Genomic DNA, 19,592 nt, shown 5'->3' on the forward strand with positions numbered 1-19,592 from the left:
TCTGGACCCAAAACATGCGCTCTCATTCTGTCTGGATCGCACACGCCAGTTCCGGGTGGATGACTAACTCTTTGTTGGTTACGTGGGCGCTAAGAAGGGACGGGCGGTGCACAAACTGACCATCTCTCTGTGGGCCGTGTTGTGCATAAAGGCATGCTTCTCTTTGGCTAAGAAGGAGCCCCCTGTTGTGCTGAGGGCCCATTCCACTCGGGCCACGGCGGCTTCTACTGCCCTGGGCAGGGGAGTCCCCTTACAGGACATCTGTCAGGCAGCTACGTAGGCCTCGCTGCACATGTTTGCAAGACACTACTGCCTGGACAGCCAAGTCCGGAGGTATGGCTTCTTTGGCCGTTCCGTCCTCCAGGAATTTCTGGTGTGATTATTGGTTCGCAGACCCACCACCGGGGTTGGTATTGCTGGGGTATCTATTCTAAGGTAAGGAATCTAATACTAACCTGTTTCTTTCAGATGCACAAGTTACTTACCTTCGGTAACAATATATCTGTAAGAAACAGTAGTTAGTATTAGATTCCTTACCGCCCCACCCATCCTCCCCGTTCTGCGAACCGATATCTAGGGTTAAGGTCATCCCCTTTCAGGGCCCTAGTTTCATGACACCAGTGTTGGCTTTTATCATGGCTCTGCGTTTCTGGCGCGGAAAAGCTGTGTATAAGAACTGAAGTCAGCGCGCGAGGGCGGCGTCTAAGTACTCCAGCGACGTCATCCCGGCGCCAACGACGCCGACGACGGACGCAGAGCCGCAGACGACGCCTACCGATGCGCAAGGGTACTGCTACGCAAAAGTTTCCGGATCCAGTCTGATGCCTGGGGATATTCTAAGGTAAGGAATCTAATACTAACTACTGTTTTTTACAGATGTATCGTTACTGAAGGTAAGTAACTTGTGTAATAGGGTTGTTAAGGTTACCATTCAGTTAGCTGTCAAAGGTGGGTTGTGTTGGAACAAAGCTTTACAATCCACGTTGCTATCTTATAGAACCTCACCCAATGCGGTTACTTAGTTAAGTCCTTTTGAAATATTGAGAGGTCGCAAACCTAGCACTAAACTGGTTCCATGGTGGCTAAAAAACAAGAACAAAACACAAGCAGAAATTGCTGAGATAGACTTCAAGGAAATTTGTCGTAAAATGGATGCTTACAAAACCAAAATGAAGGATAACCTGTTAAAGAATAGGACTGTCAGGAATGTTGTTGTTCAGGTGGGAGAGTTGGTACGGTTGAAGAAAGGTTGTTCTGTACGTAAGGGATTATCTAACTGGTCGGATCCTATGCAAGTGGTGGAAGTGTTTAAGAATGCTGTACGAGTGGAAGATGGGAGTGTTTGGAATTTTAATAGAGTCTCAATTTATAAAGGTAAAAAAGATCTTTGTGATAACACTTCTTCCTATGTATTTCTGGGTGTGAATGAAAATCCTGTGAGCAATTCAAGTACAGAGTTACCTATTGAAGAACAATGTGTATCTGCTCCAGCATGTCCTACCAGAACCTCAAGGATTCACAAGTTACCTACTAAGTTTAAAGATTTTGTGCTTTCTTAATATTCTCTTAATTTGTTTACTTATTTATCATTTGTTAAATAAAAGGAGGGAGGTGTGTTATGTTATCATTTGAAGTTGGCACGAGGGCATCCACGCTCGTGTCTATTTCAAATGTCATCCCACGTGGGATGTTATGTTTTGAAATGTGCGCTGGGAATATGGATCAAGGTGGCAGTTTGCACTCACTTGTAAGTGTACCTGGCTTGGATGGAGCTGGAATAAACGACTCTCTGCAAAGCATGTGTGTTCTTCCTTCTTTCATTTGGATCTCTGGAAATGTGAAGGCTTCATAACAGTTAGTGCCCCCTTCCAGGTGAGCGCCCAGTGTAGCCGCACCGCCCTGATACTGAATACCAACTCAAGCACGCCAATTCTTTATACTGTGACTAAACTCTGTTGTCAACTTTTCTAACAGGTCATTTTTGGGACCCTTAAACCCAGGTTTTAACTACAGTGCATTTTAATGAGACAAAAACGGTGTAGCCTTACCATGAAGAAAGGCCAAACGGTATGCGTCTTGTACCCTTCCATCAAGAGAGGGCCACGAAAAACACAAGGCTTAACATAGTTCTGTCAATTTTACCCCAAATTTTAAGGGTCTATTGTACAATAGCAATATTATCCACTGGAAGAAAACTCCCAAGTAGTAATTCCTGGGTCCTGAGGCGAAAACTAACTCCACGGTCAAGAACCACTGGAGAGTGCCTCTCCCCGGGATAATACTGTTTAAATAAGAAACACATTTTTATGCCACGTCATGTGTCAGTTTCTGCTCTTTAAGCAGACCAACCTCTTAAACAATATGCAGCAGAGACAGTTGAAGTCTAGAGTGACATGCAGCTAAACCGAAAACCAATGCAGTGCGCAGTCAATGCAAAAGTATTCTAGCGCATGGGGTCTGCATGAAAATACAATAAATGAAGTCGGGGGGGGGGGGGGGGGGGGGCAGAAAAAGTAACATTAACTGCCTTTGAGAACATGTAGAGGCGAAACCGGACCCAAAATGAAAGCACGACTTGTATAAGAAAAGGGGAGGTGCCTTTCGTGCGTACACTGCTCTACATGCGTGTAAGAATCAATCATTTGGGGACGAAAGCACTTTATATTTGGCGCCACGAATTTAGCCACTGCAAATAGAAAAAAAAGCTGCTATAGAATGGCAACTATGTTCCCTCATCCTCTGCATTAGAGCTGGAAACCCCTCGGTGCCACACTCTAGTTACACATGCAAATATGCAGCTGTAAATGCAAAAACGCTTCTAGTTACATGCAGTTTTCACTAAGTTCTTAGCTCCCCCTGATCCTGCTAAAGTACAAAAAGCATCGCCCTTCTCTCTTTCTCGTCCCCATTCTCTCTCTGTCATTCTTTACTCCTGTATCCAGGGTACCAGATTTCTTCTCTGACTCACAATGCCTGTCCCTTTCTTTCTTCCTATTCCAAGGACTCCCTGCCTGGTTTTTATTCCTGATCCAGCATTGGCTTGCTTCCTTTGCCGCCCCGCATACGTGACTCCATGCCAGGTTTTGCTTTTCGCCGTTGGTCCTGTCAGCATCTCGCTGGATGCTGTCTAGCATCCCTGTCTCCCCTCCGGCATCCTTCATGCCTCCGTGTGGGTGTGCGGGGGCTCCTGCGGGGACTGGAAGAGGGGGGCCACGGACAGGGAGCCCCCGCAGCCCGCTCTCCTAGGCGGGGGTGGGCGCAACGAGGACCATGAACCGAGCGCCCCTCCATCAGCCTCAGCACCCGCGGCCCCCGTCGGTGGTGTCCGGCTCCTTCCAGCCCTCCTCCACGTCGGCTGCCGCCGCCATCCCGCCGGACCTCCAGCCCTTGTTCCTGCGCATCTCTTTCCGGAGGGGGTCGCACAGTTCCAGCACCGGGGACCCGGCCGGGGGCGAGGAGGAGAAGCGCAGCCTGAGCCAGCCCCTGGTGCCCCCTCACACCCCGGCGCCCCCGCTGCCCTCCACGCCCGGGGCTTCCTCCAGCACCTCCAGCTCCTGCAGCATGACGGCCGGGGAGTTTGGGCCAGGGGCCCCGCCGCTGTACGTGTCCGGCCGGGGCGGCCGGGGTCGCGGAGGGGGTCGCGGAGGGATGGCCGGGGCCGCGGCCTGCCGCAGTGGCTGCTACAAGGCCCTGGCCCTGGTGCTGCTCCTGGCCCAGGGCGGCCTCCTGGACCTCTACCTGATCGCCGTCACCGACCTGTACTGGTGCTCCTGGGTGGCCACCGACCTGGTGGTGCTGATCGGATGGGGCATCTTCTTTGCCAAGAACAGCCGAGGCCTGAAGAAGAGGCAGCAGCAGCGGGAGAAGGCGGCGGCCGCCGAGAGCCTGGAGCTCCCGCAGCACAGCCCCTCCTCGCAGGACACCGAGGGCCCCTCCTGCGACGAGAAGGAGCCGGGCCCCAGCCCGGGCAGCGAGTGGGCCTACACCCACCTGGCCTGGCTCATCTACTCCATCGCCTTCACGCCCAAGGTGGCCCTGCTGGTGGGCACCTCCCTGCTGGAGCAGGTGGAGCTGCGGATCCCCTTCGGGGGCGGGGGGCTGAGGGTGACGGTGGCCCTCTCGGCTCCCCTGCTCTACGCCCTGGTGCGGTCCCTCAGCACGGAGGAGGACGCGGGGGGCTCGGCCCTGCACCAGCGCGCCCGGGCCTGCTTCCTGGGCACCTGCCTGGACTTGCTCGATGCGTTTGCGCTGATGGAACAGCTCCTGATGCCCGAGGCCGGGCCGCTCTCCCCACAGCTCCGCTACACCCTGCTGGCCGTCTACTTTGTGGCCTTGGCCTCTCCGGTACTCTGGCTCTACGAGCTGAACAAGGCCGCCTCCTCGTCCAAGAGGCTCCAGTGCGGGCGCTCGGCCCTGAGGTTCCTTGGCAGCGGGGCCCTCGTGGATGGACCGCTGCTGGCGGTGCGTGGGTTCCTGTGCTTTGGCCCCCACCAGCAGCCTGTCTCGGTCTTCCTGCTTAAGAATGTCTTCTTCTTGAGCTGCCGGGGGCTGGAGGCCCTGGAGGGCTGTTGCTGCTGCTGCTGTGGCTGCTGTCGCGACAGCCGCTCCGCTAGGGGGCGGCCCCGGGCTCCGCCCCACTGCGCAGGGCACTTCAGCCACTGCATCTCTGAGAACGACATGGGCCCTCACGGCTACGTCAACACCCTGGCAGTCACTGCACAGAACTAGCCCTTTCTTCACACAACTCGTTCTCTTTTTTTGCTCTAAACTCCATACACACTGATCCCATCTTACAAATAACTTTCAAAAGTTCAAAGATGCCCATTGGACAATGCCAGGTGAGGTCAGCAACTGCAGACCTGGGGCCCATAGTGGTCCACTTGCTCTGATTTCCATGAGAATGCACTCTATTTTGGTTTGAAATGTGAATTGTTTTGTGTTTTGTTCTCACCATTTCTCATAAATATGGTGACCACCATGGAATTTAAAATAGGGATTCTGGAAGGTTTAGAACAGGCCTTATTCCTCCGCGGAATGCATTGCAGCCTATCTGACTTTGAGGGGGGCAGAGGGATGACAATACACCCAAACAAGGGAATTTACACTAGTATTACGTATCTGCCTACCGTAAGAATGTGTGTTTCTCAAAATAAATTGTGGATAACCTCAACTGCCTTTAGCAAAAAATGACCACCACCATCAGGGGAACTAATACACAAAGCCCTTGTAAAAACACAACATAGCAGCAGAAATGTATCAATGGTATGCGTATCTTACTTATCAAACTAAGCTGGTAGCAAATTTACTGAGGGTTTTCCTTCTCAATATCGACTTCTCTGTGACTCGAATTTGAGAAACTGCACCATCGGTTTTTGTCTTAGCTCTTTTGCGTAAAAATCAAATCTTGCATAATTCGCATACTTTATTCTTTAGCACATTTATAAACTCTACACTACAGAAAATACAGAGGCACAGAGAGCTGTGCAAATATTTGTATACTTTCCCATTTGCATCCATTATTTTTTTGGTGTTTTAGTGAGTTGCTCCAAGTGACGTGGGCATGTTTGTGCAATGGCCCTGTGCCCCCTGTGAGTCATTGGGACTAAAGCTGCAACTCAGTGGTGTAAAATTTGGATATGCACTGACAGTTCAGACAGTTTGAGCTGCACCGGTCCAACTGGAGCAAGGCCAAACTTAATTTGCTTACGGTTGGTTCCCTTTAGCTATGACTCATAAGGGCTATCCAGCAATATTACAGAATGTGACCACCGCAGATGCTATTGGTTCTGGGTATTTCAATAATTTACATTCTACTTGTTTTGCTGCCCCTTTCCATGCTCCTCCAGTCCATTGGTCATTGCTGGCCACACCTGCGAGGTGACACAGCAACAATGTGGGTCTGCTTGAGGCGTAGACTTCGCCTTCACCCTAAAAAGACATTTGACACAGTGGAGCTCTGAAAGCAAGTCTTGAGAAGTTTACAAGTACCAAACTTAAACCCTTACATATGTGGGCTATCTGTTGTTACCACTTATTCTAATTCTTTAAAGGCATTTGTAAGTTCTTGTCTACAAGAAAGTTAGACTATACACTGACAGGCAGGGGGAGCCTGAGATGTCACTAGGGTTGTCACAGTCACTTACCTGCAATTAACCCTGTGTGTGCTCAGCTGACCTTCTGGAGACCTCCCGATCTACTGCCATACCTGCAGGTCACAATACTGAAAGGAAGGGAACCGTTTTCTTTGCAAGACTTAGAGAGAAAGAGATCTTTAGCATGATGCAGTGAGGTTTTGCACACATCTGGCTAAATGTCAACAGTTATTTGAATCTGAAACTTTTGAGTATTGCTAAATGATGTTAGTCTTCATTTTCTTTTTGCGGGAACTTAAGCTGGCAGCACCAGTTCAGAACCACAAAGTGTAAACAATGCCAGCTGGGTGGCAACCCCAGTGCAGCCAGGTCTCCAGGTTTAGCATTCTATTCCAATGTGGATTTTTCCTCAATCTCTTGCAGTCCCATCCCTCAGTCAGTGTGCAGGTCTGTGCTTTGAGCCTGTAACTGAGAAATGTGAAAGGAAGCATTAATTGTGGATTTCCTCAATAACAATGTGTTAGCGCTTAGAGATCGTTGGCGATTTGGCGCTTTATAAATACATATTAACAACAACAACCATAGTTTGGCTGCACCACATGCCGGCTTAATAGTGCAACTAACTCATCTTCTCTTAGTTACTACATGGGGTTGTAGCTAAATAGTATCTGTCTCATGTTCCCTGAAAAATAAATAGCTTCTAGGCACTGTCAATGCTGGCATGAATGGAAACATAAGATCATGGAGATAAAACAATTTGCCTAGGGTGAACCAATTGATTAAATGGGAAAAATCATGATTAGGACCTTAGTCTCCTGTTTCGATGGGCACCAACTTAAATACTGAACAATAGTGTGTTTCTGTTTCATCTCCAAGGTCAACGACCTGTGCTGTACAGTTTGTACAGTTTTACGTTAAAACTCTATTTTGCAGTCAGTTAGTTCCTTGGAAGAAATGTTTCTTTTTAATAAGCACTCTACATGTGTTGCCTTCATTAGCTGACTTGTATGGCTCAAGGTTTCCTGACCACAGCCCACACAAAAGAAAGAAAGAAAGAATAGACACGTGTTTGCAGATGTTTTCGACCTGAAATGCACTTCCTGGTTTACAGCCTGCAGCCCTGCCATTGGCCACGTACACTCTCTACCCTGTGACGGATGAAAGAAGGGGTTTATGTAGGCAGGCAAGCATGTAAATGTAAAGAGGCGGGCTGTGGTTGATATTCCACAGGCAGCTTAAACAATACTTTTGTAAACGTTTTTCAAAACATATCCTTTTTCAAACTGCACAATGACTCCCACCGAGTCATTTGCATGCACTGAAAAGACTGAACAGTGGGAGAGTTAACTTTTACTTTATTTCAAAGCTTTCCAGCAGGGCAAAATGAACCCTTATGGACATCCAAGCACTGCACCATATTTTAATATACATTAAATCAGTAAAATAACCATAAAACCTATGCAAATGTAGTCAAATAGCAACTTAAATTAAACAACAGAGCTGAGGAGAATGGCAGCGTTTGCATCCTACCAACCGTAATCGATATTCAGGGTGGATGTGAACAAGGAGTCAGTTCTAATGGTATTTGGAATTAAAATGTTGGTGTTGGCCAGCCGGAAACTTCGCAACTTCATGGCATCGTGAAGTTTCTGAGCTTCATACAATCTTACCTGCAGGCAAATGGTTCTTTTGTATTATTCTTTTGTGGTTGAATTCTCAAACAAAAATCAAGTATGTGGCACCTGTCTGCCACAAGACCAAAATGTTGTGTCAACCTCTGCCAACAAAACCCATGTAACCCCTCCTGCTTAGGTTTTACTGCTTAGACTATTCACCAGCGCCATATGTGGCAGGATGTGTAATACAACATTCTTCTAATCTTAACATAGTTTCCAGGAGTTAAACATAGTGTGGTCAGAAACGACCAAGGATATGCATGTGATAGGCAAGTCATCTTGCATATTTTTCATAAAATAAATGACTATTCATGGTGAAAACGCCACAGTTACAGGCATGGTACCAATAAGTGATCATGGGGAATAAGGATCGGCCACTGCACAGTGCAGGCATCATTTCTTCCTTATTCATTTTACTCCCTCTGCCATTTAAATTATTGATTGTGCCAACGCACAATCATCACACGTTCAAATCCCCCAGGACCTAACATACCTGTGATTGTTAAACATCTTTGAGAGGTACCTGTCAATGGCAGCAAAGTCCTGTTTAAAGTGCAACTGCCTCAAGTTTGTTTGTATGTTATGAGGCTTTCCTTGGAGCAGTTGGATGTACAATACAACTCATCCAGGTCTATGCACAGCACGTGAAAGCATAGCCTGCAAAATCATCTTTTGCAAAAACAGAGACTCCAAAAGATGAACTACAACAATCGCCCCCTTTCTCCTCCCTACAGAAATGCTGACCTTTAACCAATCCTATTATCAACGTGTCCCCAATTATGAAAGTCCCACAGTTGAATACATGAGTTAAACTAGGCCTGACGTCTTTGTGGAAGTGAGTTTACCTGGATTTGGAAGTTAAATACGGTCATTTGTATGCAAGGTCTGGCTTTTGACCGAATACATTGGAGTCTTTTGTTTTGCAAATGATGTTTTTGCTGGCAGTATTTCACACAGGACTCAGTCCACGGGTGCAACTAACCAAAATAGCCAAGTCTTCAGATATCCTCTCGCATTCTTCGCATTCTTTCATCAACAATCCTGAATTGATTAGTGTGTAAGGCCCAATACAGCGGATAGGTTATTCCCACTTTCTTTGCTTACTGTAACATGTATATTTGTTGAAAAAGGTTTCCGAAATTCACTCTTTTGGAGAAAAATACAAAAATGTACGCGGGCCTGTCTGGAGAGCACAGAGGCACGGGCTTGGGGAAGAGTGAAGGGGTGATGTTGTTATGCTACCAGCAGATGTGTAGCACATTCCTACCAATTGTAGGCCCTTGTAAAGCTTTTGAAATGTGGCTGCCCTTTGATTATGGGTTTGGGTTGTCTATGAATGAATGGAGCCCCGGTTCATTGAGCTCAGTCAGAGAAGTCGATATTGTGATGTACCCATTGCTCCTAAATGGTCAGTGTCATAAGGGCACTTTTAGCCAATCCTATCTTCCCAGTCAATAGATCTGAGCATGCTGGGGCATGTAGTTTCTTTGTGCATTATAAGTGGGAGCCTACAAGTGCCAGCATTCTTGGTGCATTGGCTGAAAGTCCGCCTCATGCTGTCTGTCGCCGAGTGGAAGGTTATGAGTACCTGTTCATGTATGCGCAGTGCAAACCTGTTGGGAGTGGGACCTGTTCATAACAATGTGCCACAGTGCCAAGGGAACTGCGTCCCGTGTTCACAAGAAGGACAGTGCGCAGGCGCCACCTATCGTCACCTCTGTTCCGCTCAGAGCTCTTGGGGATTTCAAAAGTCACGTGTGTGGCAAGTTCGGTGTCAAAGAAAATTAGAAAATAACTTGTGCCATACCAGGCCTAAGATGGCTCAGAATCAGCCGCCGTCTTGAAATTCAATGCTGAAAGACTGCTTAAATATTCTAGGACTACCTGCGCAGACAGACGCTGTTCCTGCTCGCATCCTCAGCAGGGTTCGAACATTTTCTGAACTATGTCAGTATTAGTATTATTAAGTGGACCACTTTTGTACGCACTGTTTTCCACCTTGGGACGCTCTACCTCTGTATTTACTCAATGGGATGTGATGCTTTTGTGCCGGAGCGACCTGCAAGCTCTGTCGCCGATGACGCTGCTGCCTGGAAGGAAAATGTTCACAACAAACCATTTTCTTTCATACTTGGGGGTGGGAAGGGGAGGGTGGTCATACCATGACAAACCACGGTACTCTTCTGACGTCGACATTCTTGCCTGCCTTTTCCCCTTTCCACAGTGAAGCATTTGCATACCACGGTACACGCTAGCCTCGGCCTCGGTGCTATTTTATACCCGCCCCAACTGAAACAGCACTGTCGACCTGCAGGGTGCTGGGCTCGGCCGCTTCCTGTGGACATTTTTCCGGAAGCCACGTGCTATGCGGTCACTCTCAGGAAGCCAGGCAGACGGCACGGTGACCCGATTCATTGTAACGATTTGCTGGTTGAACTACTTTGCGCACTCCTACAGAACAAGGGAATTGGTGCTCCCATACCCAACCCATGGCTGCGATCACTCCACAAGTCCCAGAAAGAGGAGAATCCTTGTCTATTTCCGGGGGAAAACGCGTCACTGTGATCCCTAGTTCATATGCGTCACATACCGGTGCATGGTCACCGCTCCACGACTGGCTTTTTTTGTTGGAACATTGGGGACAGAGACTGAGGTGAAGAAAGAATGGGACATATCTACCTAGACCAGTGTGCCAAGGCCTAGGGAGCATGCCATGTGTGATGACATTTTGCACCGACTGTGAGCCAGGTATTTTTATTTAGGGTATGAAATATCAATATAGACACCTCACAGGACACAATTGTATTCCGTTGTCAGGCACAGAGCATGACATGTTCAACTCAAACATAGCACCTGTATATTCACCGAACAAGGCCACACCTGCAAAAGACCCCCCCACCCGCCTCCTGGTCCCCAAACAAGCACTACACTGCGGCTTGTTGCACAGGTAGGCTCTGTGGCACACGATAACGCCAAACAAAATGCCACCAGTTGTGACTTCAATGCTTCTACCCATTTTGTCTTGGTTTCAAATTTGAGGTCAACGTTCAAAGTTTGAGGGTTTCAGTGAACAGGAAGAAGGCAAAAACTTATAAGTATCGGCATAAACTTATTTATGATAACACTTTCAATGGTGATGGGGGTTATTCCAGGAATAAAGGCATGTTGTCTCCTTATAAGACAAGTCTCCTTATAACAGTAGCCACTGTTTGCAAAGTGCAACATTTGTACTTTATTATCAAACACTCTCCTCAATGGCCTTTAGCTGTAGAGGTTACCTTTATAGCTTTGTTATTGCTGTGCTTAGGTAAAACAGCAGTAGGGGAAACAACACAAAAACCTTTGTAATCATATATGGAACCCAAACAGCAACCAGTGTAGCGAGATGTAATTGATTGCCAATGGTTAACTTTCCTTGTAACCGAGCACATGCCATATTTTCTGCTTAGAAAATGCACCAGAGATGTGAAATTTATTAGCCTTTTGCAATCTTACCTTCCTCTAGATAGTATTTAATATGTGACTTAGTGGTCATGAAAGTGACAAGTCTGGAAGCATTGAAAGCTGGTTTTGCACAGCATGAGGACACCATATTTTTTAATTTAAGTGGCATGTTTGTGGGAATCTTCGACAAGCCAGGAAGCGTCATGCATTTGTCTCCTTTCCATAAGTGTGGTCAGAAACTAAGATCAAACCTTCAGTAACTGTGCAAATATAGCTGGCAACCTGAGTGGTCAAGTGGTTTATTTTCTAGAGCTTGCTTTTTAACCACATGCATTTTTATTTTGTTATGAGTGACTTTTGAAATGCGCAAAGGAGGGATTCCCAGGAGGCCTCGTTAGACTGTCTTCATGGCTACCCAACATTTTGGTCTACCGTTGAATTGTCTCTATTGGGCTATTTTAGATTGGTATTTGCATTGGATACAGGTAGAAACTGGAATTATCAGAAGTGAGGTATGGCTTATCTCCCCTCCCCCTGCTGTATTGTACATGACAGTGGTTTTCTGCTTTCATACGTCTCCTGAAGCAAAGAGGAGGTTTTCCTACACCTGGTATTTCAGAGGACCTCGGACCGACCAGAGGGAAGCTCTGGTAAATGTGTGCTTCTAAGATCTGGGTTTGTAAACGTGTTAGGGTGTTGGTGCACACATCACACTCAGCCCATCAGGTAACATAAGCCAGGCAGACATTTCTGATGTGATTTGTCCACATTACGCGTCACTGCCCACCAGTGTACACAAGCCAGGCATAGAACATGGTCTGATGTGAGTACTGTCCATCACAGCTCAATGTCCAACTGTGAACACACACCAGAACGAGAAAAGTGTCTGACATTAGTACTGCACATAACAACTCAGGGCCTTATTTATGAAGGACTTGCGCCGCCGGTGCGTCACTTTTAACATGGGAAAAAGTGACGCATCGGCAGCGCAAGTCCTTCATAAATAAGGCCCTCAGTGTCTAACGACGAGCGCAAACCAGGCATAGAACACTGTCTGGTGATAGTAGTGTTCATAATACCTCTGTGTGCACCAGTGAACACACATCGAGCAGAGAAAATTGTCTGATGTATTAACACCTCACTGTCAACCAGTGAGCACAAGCAAAGGAAAGAGCAGTATGTACATTTAGCGTACACAGCACCCTATTGTCCACCAAAGTAAACAAGCCAGGCAGAAAACATTGTCCGATGTTAATGGTTCACATTACACCTTGATGTTCACCTCTTAACTCGAGCCAGATAAACAAATGCACAGTCCATTGTGGATTTTTAAAATCCCCACCCTAATATTTTCAGGCCTGGTGCGTTTTAACCCCAGTTTACAATTTAGCACAGGGTTGTCCATGTTGGTCTTTCATTGGCTAAAACTGCTCCAGGTTTTCAGGACAACCCTTGACTAAATGATTCTACTTAGATTCTGTATGTGCACCTTGCAAGGATCATGGCATGAATTCAGTTCGTGGGGACCAGATAGGAACACATCCCCATTAGTAGAGACATTAAAGTGCATTATCCTAACTGGATAAACTCGCCCATCACATATATTTACACCCAGGGACCCATAACTAAGTGATGTTAACCATGTCCAACACAGCAAACCCACACCCTGCAGGACGCAAACCGGTCTCCCAGCAATTTACCAAAAAAATTCACAGACGCAACAAAAAAATGTCTCCAGTTGAAGTAGGGGGCAAAGAGCTGATGGCCTAAAGTGTGTCAGTAGAACTTCAAAAAGCCAAAAAGAGCTAACATGTAGGCCTTGTTGAACCCTCGTGCCAAATTTGATACATATTCCCAGCTTGCCAACAAGGTTCCACCTTGAAGCAGGAACCTCGGAAACCTGTTTGCTCACAGGAGGATCTCACACTGAGAAAGCGTGTCAAATGACTTCTAGCCGCTGTTGCACAATACCCTCTGGTGCTCCCGTGCTGATCAATGCAATTGTCCAAGGACTCTGGGAACTCTCTTACTCCACAAAAACACAGATATATGGAAGCAAAACCCTACTTGCAAAGAAACAAGAACCGCACAGCAAGTCATATTTTGTACCTAGATGTGAATATCTATTGTATCTTTTGCTCTTGATGTGTCATAGAAACACTCAACACTTAAATGTCGATGGCCAAGTCTGTGAACTGAAAGCGGGTTCCTGTGACCTTCTCCTGTTGACAAACTTGACACTGTGCGTGCCTGTATTTGGGGAGATGCAATGTTTTGGAGTATAAATATATATATATATATATGCATACACTGAAGATGAGGGAGAACCTCCCTCTTCGTCCTGCCAGATGTGTTTGTGTTGAGCATGAATACCAAGTTGGAGAGTGGGGCCTGGGAGAAGCACTGAAACTTCTTGGCAGGCTTGCACTGATAAAAGTGTCTTTGTGTAAATGAATCCATGACTTGCTTCTTATTTTTAGCTACTGGTTTAAAAAATGTCTCTTTTGCCTACAATGTTGCTGGCTCACATTCCTATTCGAGTGCCTCATCACAGAAGGTTACCACTTCCCAGGACTCTCTGGCCCCCCACTTGCAAGAACTACCGAGCAGCCAGGTTTCACAGGTTGATGCGTGAGTAGCAGATCTAGTTCAGCTTTTTTTTGCATTCTGGGAATTGAAGTCCTGTTGATCCCAGTATATATTTAAAACTACAAGTCCCAGAAGGAAAGGGTATACGCTGGACTGGATGAGCTAATCTCACGTAGACCTGGGAAACCTGAGAACTCAGGCACCTCCATCCTAGGGTATAAGAAAGTCTCTATTTCTCAGAAATGTTGGCCATGTGGAATATCATACACCAAGAACACCAGGTCACTTGTGCAACTCACTTATCATTACCGAAGCAACCGATTTATATTCCTAATCTAGGTTTCATTTGTTTCATTTATTTAGTGTCAATAGCATTTCAAACAGAAAAGTATGAAAGGGCAATAAAGGTGTAAAGCACGATAGGCAGATTAGGTGGTTAAAATACACAAAAGCGAGTTACTGAGGTAAGGTGTGTTTATGTGTGACAGATTAAAAGTCACAACAAAAACTGCAGCACACAACTGTGACTAAAAGGAAACGCAAGTGCAAAATGCAGGTGTCTGTTACATTTCATCGCAGGGGGCACATGCTCACTCTTTATGCGGGATGGTATTGTAGGATTGTTCTTAGCTGGTGGGTGACCAATCTGTCTAAGTGAGACGAGGGTTAAAATGCTCCTGGGCCACCGGCCCACATTGTCAGCGACCTGAAGACCCGGTAGGGATATTTTGCTACATGTAGCTGCTGCTCCCTGTTGGGCAGCTGTAGAGTTCCGGATCAATCAATCAATCAATCAATCAATCATTTAAAGCATTTGTAGAGCGCACTACTCACCCGTGAGGGTCTCAAGGTGCTAAGGGGGAGGGATGGGGAGGTGCTGCTACTGCTCGAACAACCAAGTCTTGAGAAGTCTCCTGAAGGTCAGCAGGTCCTGGGTCTGTCGCAGGTGGAAGGGGAGGGTGTTCCATGTTTTGGCGGCGAGGTGGGAGAATGACCTGCCTCCAGTGGTCGTTCTTTGGATGTGTGGAACGGTGGCGAGGGCGATGTTAGCGGAGCGCAGCTGCCTGTTCGGGGTGTTGAAGGTGAGTCATTTGTTGAGGTATGCTTGTTCGGCGTTATGGAGTGCTTTGTGAGGGTGGGTGAGGAGCTTGAAGGTGATCCTCTTGTTGACAGAAAGCCAGTGCAGGTCTCTCAAGTGGGCTGTTATGTGGCTGTGGCGGGGGATGTTGAGGATGAGGCGTGCAGAGGCGTTCTGTATGCGTTGAAGTATTTTCTGGAGTTTGGCCGTGGTTCCCACGTAGAGGGCTTTGCCGTAGTCCAGTCTGTTGCTGATGAGGGCCTGGGTGACCATCCTTCTGGTTCCGGTGGGGATCCATTTGTAGATCTTGCGAAGCATACAAAGGGTGTTGAAGCATGAGGAGGAGACAGCGTTGACTTGCTGGGTCATTGATAGTGATGAGTCCAGGATGAACCCCAGGTTGCGTGCGTCGTCGTTGGCTGTTGTTGACACTCCCAGCGGGGCCGGCCACCAGGAGTCATCCCAGACAGAGTGGGTGGAGCAGAGGATGAGGACCTCTTTCTTGTCCGAGTTCAGTTTTAGGCGACTGTTCTTTATCCATTCGGCGACAGCCCTCATTCCTTCATGGAGGTTGGTTTAGGAAGTAGCGGGGTCCTTGATTAGGGAGAGGATCAGCTGGGTGTTCTCGGCGTATGAGATGATTTTGAGGTCCTGCGATCGGACGATGTTGTCGAGCAGTGCCATGTGGATGTTATAAAGGGTCGGGCTGAGGGATGATCCTTGGGGGAAGCCGCAGGTGATCTTGGTGGCTTCAGATCAGAATGGAGGGAGGCGGATTCTCTTGGTTCTGCAGGTGAGGAAGGAGGTGATCCAGTGCAGGGCTTTGTGGCAGATCCCTGCGTTGTGGAGGCGTGTGTGTAGGGTGTGGTGGCAGACGGTGTCGAAGGCGGCCGAGAGGTTCAGGCAGATGAGGGCCGCAGTTTTGCCATTGTCCAGCAGGGTCCTGATGTTGTCGGTGGCAGCGATGAGGGCGGTTTCGGTGCTGTGGTTGCTGTGGAATCCCGATTGGGACGAGTCCAGGGTGTTTTCTCCTCGAGGAAGTGGGTCAGTTGCCTGTTGACCATCTTCTCGATGACTTTCGCCGGGAACGGGAGCAGGGAGATGGGCCAGAAGTTCCTGAGGTCCTTTGGGTCTGCCTTGGGTTTCTTAAGTAGGGCGATGATCTGGGCATGCTTCCAGCTCTCCGGTAAGGTGGCGGTCTCGAAGGAACTGTTGAGGATCTTCCAGAGTTGGGGTGCGATGATGGAGCTCGCTTTGTTGAAGATGTAGTGAGGGCAGGGGTCAGGTGGTGAGCCGGAGTGGATAGTGTTGATGATTTTGATGGTGTCTTCGTCGTTGACGTGGTTTCAGGAGAGCAGGAGGCCTGTGTGGCTGGGGGCTGTAAGTCTGAAGTGTCGATGGCTGTCGGGGGGTCTGGGTGTTGAAGTTGTTGTGGATGTCTGCGATCTTGCGGTAAAGGAAAGGTTGGCTAGGGAGTCGCAGAGGTCTTGCGACAGCAGGATGTATTTAGAGTTGGAGCTAGGGTTGGCGAGTTCCTTCACGATGTTGAAGAGCTCTTTGCTGTTGTGCGCGTTGTTGTTGATGTGTTCCTTGAAGAAGGTCCTTTTGACGGTTCGAATGAGTTGGTGGTGCTTGCGGCTGGCGTTCTTGAGGGCTGCATGGTTGTCTGGTGTCTGTTAGTGGCGCTATTTCTTCTCGAGTTTTTGGCAGGTTGCTTGGATTCCTGGAGGTCGATGGTGAACCAGATGGCCTTTCTGTTGGTGCGTCTGTTTGAGGGTTTCTTGATCGGGGCGAGAGTGTTGGCGCAGTCATCAATCCATTTCCTGAGGTTGCAGGCCGCTTTGTCAGTGGGGTCGCTTGGTGGGTCACGGGTGAGGGTGGTGATTAGCTGGTCTTTGGCTACCATGTTCCAGCTGGGATGGGGGATCCGTTGCAGGTGTGTGGTGTGTTTCTCGAAGGAGAAGTGGATGCAGCGGTGGTTTTTCCAGTGGCGTTCAGTGGTGTGGCTGAAGTTGTTGTGGTTGCTGGCGGAAAAGATTGGGCTGAGTGTGTGTCCGGCGGAGTGGGTGGGTGTCATGAAGAGCTGTTTGAGCCCGAGGTTGTCGAGCAGGGTGGTTTCAGGAGAGCAGGAGGCCTGTGTGGCTGGGGGCTGTAAGTCTGAAGTGTCGATGGCTGTCGGGGGGTCTGGGTGTTGAAGTTGTTGTGGATGTCTGCGATCTTGCGGTAAAGGAAAGGTTGGCTAGGGAGTCGCAGAGGTCTTGCGACAGCAGGATGTATTTAGAGTTGGAGCTAGGGTTGGCGAGTTCCTTCACGATGTTGAAGAGCTCTTTGCTGTTGTGCGCGTTGTTGTTGATGTGTTCCTTGAAGAAGGTCCTTTTGACGGTTCGAATGAGTTGGTGGTGCTTGCGGCTGGCGTTCTTGAGGGCTGCATGGTTGTCTGGTGTCTGTTAGTGGCGCCATTTCTTCTCGAGGTTTTGGCAGGTCTGCTTGGATTCCTGGAGGTCGATGGTGAACCAGATGGCCTTTCTGTTGGTGCGTCTGTTTGAGGGTTTCTTGATCGGGGCGAGAGTGTTGGCGCAGTCATCAATCCATTTCCTGAGGTTGCAGGCCGCTTTGTCAGTGGGGTCGCTTGGTGGGTCACGGGTGAGGGTGGTGATTAGCTGGTCTTTGGCTACCATGTTCCAGCTGGGATGGGGGATCCGTTGCAGGTGTGTGGTGTGTTTCTCGAAGGAGAAGTGGATGCAGCGGTGGTTTTTCCAGTGGCGTTCAGTGGTGTGGCTGAAGTTGTTGTGGTTGCTGGCGGAAAAGATTGGGCTGAGTGTGTGTCCGGCGGAGTGGGTGGGTGTCATGAAGAGCTGTTTGAGCCCGAGGTTGTCGAGCAGGGTGGTGGAGTTGCTGTTGTTGGCGTTCTTGAGGTGGAAATTCAGGTCTCCGAGGAGGATGTAGTCTGTGGATGCAAGGGTGTGCTGACGACGTCGGCGATAGAGTCACTGAACTGTGGCCGGGTTCGGGGGGATCTGTAGATGAGGGATCCTCTGAGGGTGGTGTTGGGATCGATGTGGATCTGGAAGTGCAGGTGTTCGGCCACGCTGAGGGTGTCTTCGGTGCTGGTTGAAATTCTGAGGGTATTCCTGTGGACAATGGTAATTCTTTCTTCTGGTCTGTTGGTGAGGTCCCCTGCGGGTGATCTTGTAGCTGTCCGGGATGGCTATGGCAGTGGCGGGCGCCGAGGAGGGGTTCATCCAGGTCTCCGTCAGGAAGGAGACGTCCGGGAAGCATGAGTCGAGTAGGTCCCACAGCTAGATGGCGTGCTTGTGGACGGAGCGGGTGTTGAGTAAAATCCATATGAGATGGTTGTGATGTGCCCTAGTGGGAGGGGCAGGTCGTGCAGATGTTCGGTGGCTGGTGAAGCTGTAGCTCTGGAAGGAGAAGGTCTGTGGGTGAGCTTCGGGGTGGCCTGGGAGCAGGTGGATGATCGGCCGGTGTTGAGTTCATGGAGGATGTTGACGTCGTAGCGGCATCGGGCATCGTGGTGCTCGCGGGAGCCAGGGAGTCTGGCGCTGGGCATGGTCCAGGCGCAGACGGGCTTGCCATAGGGGCGCCAGTGGCGCAGCCGCCATTAACAAGGAGCGGTGGGAGGGTGGGAATAGCTGGGAGGCGGGTGCAGGAACGAATGGGTGAGCGAGGGGGGCTGGGCCGCAGGTGAGCAAGGCGGGCAGGGCTGCAGGGGACGCAGCAGCGGGAAGGGAAAGTGGCAAAAGAGGCAAAAAAGAGAGCTACAGAGAAAAATAAAGAGCAGAAAAGGCAAATAGAATAAAAAAAAATCAGACAGGCAGAAAGCAGGCAAATAGGGAAACAGAGAGATCAGACACAGAATACTGGCGGCACGAGCTCGCAGCAGCAGCGAGAGCGGGAACACGGGCACAGTCAGGTGGAGCTGCGTGGCGTGGGAAGCAACCTGCCTGGAAACAGGGTCAAGGGTCGCTCTCTTCACCGCGCAGCGGCCGCCATTAAGAAGGGATGGTGGGAGGGAGGAGGAGGTGGGTGCGGGAACGAATGGACGAGCGAGGGGGGCAGTCCGCATGGGACGCAGTGGCAGGAAGGGAAAGTGGCAAAAAAGGCTAAAAGGCAAAAAAGAGAGAGCTACAGAGAAAAATAAAGAGCAGAAAAAGGCAAATAGAATAAAAAACAGCAGACAGGCAGAAAACAGGTAAATAGGGTAACAGAGGGAGCAGACACAGAATACTGGCGCCACAAACTCGCGGCAGCAGCGGGAACATGGGCACAGTCAAGTGGAGCTGCGTGGCATGGGGAGCGATCTGCCTCGAAACGGATGACTGCTCAGGCTTGACGATCGAGCCCAGTTGTGTAGAGCCGCTCCACCTCGTGATCATCAGGGAGTGGTGGCCGCGTGTGGAAGTTACACCAGGGGTCCGGCATGGCAGTTTGAGACTTCTGCCTTCACATTCTGAACGTGCACTGTAGGAGAAGTCATTCACTGTCAGCATTTCTGTGCCCCCACCATGTGAAGTGCGCTGGCGTCCTGCAACTTGGGGGTTCCAGGTTGTGTAACTGGAGGGGGGTTTCTGTCGGGGAATGTATGTGCTGTGCTCTGTTCTAGCATGGGCAGAGGCCTTTTTGGCTCCCTGCAATGGTGGGGCATAGCAGCTGTTGCTAAAATTTCACCGCCTACCTTGGCATCACTCTTTGTGA

The 19,592-nt window shown here is 49.1% G+C and overlaps 1 protein-coding gene across 1 annotated transcript; it reads left to right on the forward strand.

The window, feature by feature from the left end:
• The first annotated feature begins 3,107 nt into the window (after nt 1–3,107).
• On the forward strand, nt 3,108–13,667 carry TMEM121B (transmembrane protein 121B). The gene has a single exon (XM_086952881.1). It carries the CDS (start codon nt 3,271–3,273, stop codon nt 4,726–4,728), a length of 1,458 nt encoding a protein of 485 aa, XP_086809007.1. The 5' UTR covers nt 3,108–3,270; the 3' UTR covers nt 4,729–13,667.
• Nucleotides 13,668–19,592: the final 5,925 nt, after the last annotated feature.

This window comes from Lissotriton vulgaris, chromosome 1_2 (assembly GCF_964263255.1).
Source record: "Lissotriton vulgaris chromosome 1_2, aLisVul1.2, whole genome shotgun sequence".
Taxonomy (NCBI): Eukaryota; Metazoa; Chordata; class Amphibia; order Caudata; family Salamandridae; genus Lissotriton; species Lissotriton vulgaris.

What these genes read in the sequence shown, in the direction of transcription:
- TMEM121B (XM_086952881.1), top strand. Translation starts at nt 3,271, where the DNA reads ATGAACCGAGCGCCCCTCCATCAGCCTCAGCACCCGCGGCCCCCGTCG.